General features: G+C 41.5%; 1 protein-coding gene across 2 annotated transcripts in view; it reads left to right on the forward strand.

The window, feature by feature from the left end:
• The window catches only part of pde4ba (phosphodiesterase 4B, cAMP-specific a), a gene marked incomplete at its 5' end in the record, with an annotated part of 200,901 nt that overhangs the window by 113,462 nt on the left and 84,939 nt on the right, over positions 1-2,500 (forward strand). For both annotated transcript variants that reach the window (XM_083648100.1, XM_083648101.1), the window contains 3 exons: positions 782-976; positions 1,440-1,476; positions 1,837-1,907. In XM_083648100.1, the coding sequence (XP_083504226.1) occupies positions 782-976; positions 1,440-1,476; positions 1,837-1,907 (303 nt within the window). The remainder of the gene's footprint in view (positions 1-781; positions 977-1,439; positions 1,477-1,836; positions 1,908-2,500) is intronic.

Genomic DNA, 2,500 nt, shown 5'->3' on the forward strand with positions numbered 1-2,500 from the left:
TGTTTGTGTGCGTGCGCGTGCGTGCGTGTGTGTGTGTGTGTGTGTGTGTGTGTGTGTGTGTGTGCGTGCGTGCATGTGTGCGCGCACAGTCATCCTAGTAGGGCCTGTTTGAGTGATCCCAGCTTATCTCTAAAGGGGATGTTGATAGCACACGTGGAACAACTCCTCTTCCCCTTTCTCCATGCTCTGCAGAGCGCTCGCTAGTCAAAACAAAGTGTTATCTCAGAGAGAGAGAGAGTATGGAATATGGTATGTTGTTTTTATTATTTGTAAAAGTGGTTAATGGCTAAAGCTTGTGAGACCTTTCAGCAAGCAGTTCATAAGTCTTTGCTGATCTTGGTTGTTATTGGATGATCCATGACAGAGCAGACCAAAACAGATCAGCTGCATCACAAGTAACCAAGATCTGCCGAAGCCATTATTGTGATTGCAGTAGCGTGGCTTTCAATCAGTAGATGTCAGGCCGATCTGAAAAGTAGTCTCTGTGTGTGTGGTTTTCCCTTTAAAAAACATGGAAGTTCTCCCTCAAACACACACAATAATTGTGGTTCACAAGTAAATAAGGAGATACAGTGAGAGGCATTATTCTACAATGACAGCATCCTATCAGGTTTTTTTCATGTATTTGTGAACAATGACTCTTCCAACCAGCTCCAGTCTCTCCCGTCTGGAATTTCCCCTTTTCTTTTCCACTGCACACCACTATCGAAATGACGCAGAGAAGCCAGAAAGCGTTGAATACATTTGAAAACAAAATGTGTGTTTGTTTGTCTGCTTTCAGTTTCGACGTGGAGAATGGCCCGTCAGCCAGCTGCAGCCCTCTGGACGCCCAGGCGTCTCCTGGCTCGGGTCTGGTCCTCCACACCAACTTCCCCGCTCACAACCAGCGGCGAGAGTCCTTCCTCTACCGCTCCGACAGCGACTACGACCTGTCGCCCAAGTCCATGTCCCGAAACTCCTCCATCGCCTCTGAACTGTACGTAGAAAAACACATGCCAAAATAAGACACACACACACACACACAGGCACACACACACACACACACACACACACACACACACACACACACACACATTGAGAAAATGTGTTTGTGTTGTGCGTGCCTGACTACATGCAAATGTGTATGTACTGATAACTTCGGCAATTATTTACGTGTGTGTGTGTGTGTGTGTGTGTCCTGTGTGTGCGTGCTTGACTACATGCAAATGTGTATGTACTGATAACTTTGGCATGTATTTACATTGTGAGTGTGTGTGTGTGTGTGTGTGTGTGTGTGTGTATCTTGTGTGTGTGTGTGTGTGTGTGTGTGTGTGTGTGTGTGTGTGTGTGTGTGTGTGTGTGTGTGTGTGTGTGTGTGTGTGTGTGTGTGTGTGTGTGTGTGTGTGTGTGTATATGTTTGCTCATAATAAATATCTCCATGTCTGTGTTTGTCTTTACAGACATGGTGATGACCTGATCGTAACACCTTTCGCTCAGGTAAATATATGTCACTGTCTTGGAGCCTCAATACAGCATCAATAAACTGCTCAAATACTATGACGCCACTACATTCATACAGCGGCGGGTTATAGCCATTGCAACCTGCACCACAAGCAGGCATCAGACATCAATTAAACACGCCTGTTACAAAAAATACAAGTCAAGTGTTGGTTGAGACAGCTCACTCTCTGTTTAGGAAACTGTCCACTATATCTGCTGTTATTAATAATGCTCACTGAGAAAGCAGGTCGTTTTTAAATAATGAACTAACGCTAATCTCTCTCTCTCTCTCTCTCTCTCTCTCTCTCTCTCTCTCTCTCTCTCTCTCTCTGTCTCTCTCTCATACTTTCTCTCTAGGTTCTGGCAAGCCTTCGAAGTGTAAGGAACAACTTCACCGTCCTGACCAATGTCCAATGTGCCTCTAACAAGTAAGCATTGTAATGCCTTTTATTTATTTATTTATTTATTTATTTATTTATTTATTTATTTATTTATTTATTTATTTATTTATTTATTTATTTATTTATTTATTTATTCATTCATTCATTCATTCATTCATTCATTCATTTATTTATTTATTTATTTAATTGGGACAGTGTACATCAATCAACATAATCAGCAATACACCTCAATGTAAATATGCCAGAATTAGCGCTATTGCTAAATTACATCTGTAGTCCCAAGGCAGGTAAACTACACATCTAGCAATTACAAAAGACAAATCACAAAGAGTACAATCAGAAATCAGCAGACCGGTCACAGACAATAAGACAATACAAGAATATGTGTTGTTGTTATTGGATCAGGTTTTATGAGCTCCATGATTTGCTGTGTTCTACACTTATGTAACAGATGAAGACAACCTTTCAATAACAAAGACAGATAGTAATATAACATTGATGCTTTGAACACTGAGTTAATATAATGTAGAAATGTTGCCGTTGCATCACACATCTCCAAGCAACCACAGCTGTTGCCACCATGGAGAATTAGCTGTGCACAAATAATGTTGTAATAACCA

The sequence above is a fragment of the Poromitra crassiceps genome (genome assembly GCF_964638095.1).
Source record: "Poromitra crassiceps genome assembly, chromosome: 12".
NCBI classification, from domain to species: Eukaryota; Metazoa; Chordata; class Actinopteri; order Beryciformes; family Melamphaidae; genus Poromitra; species Poromitra crassiceps.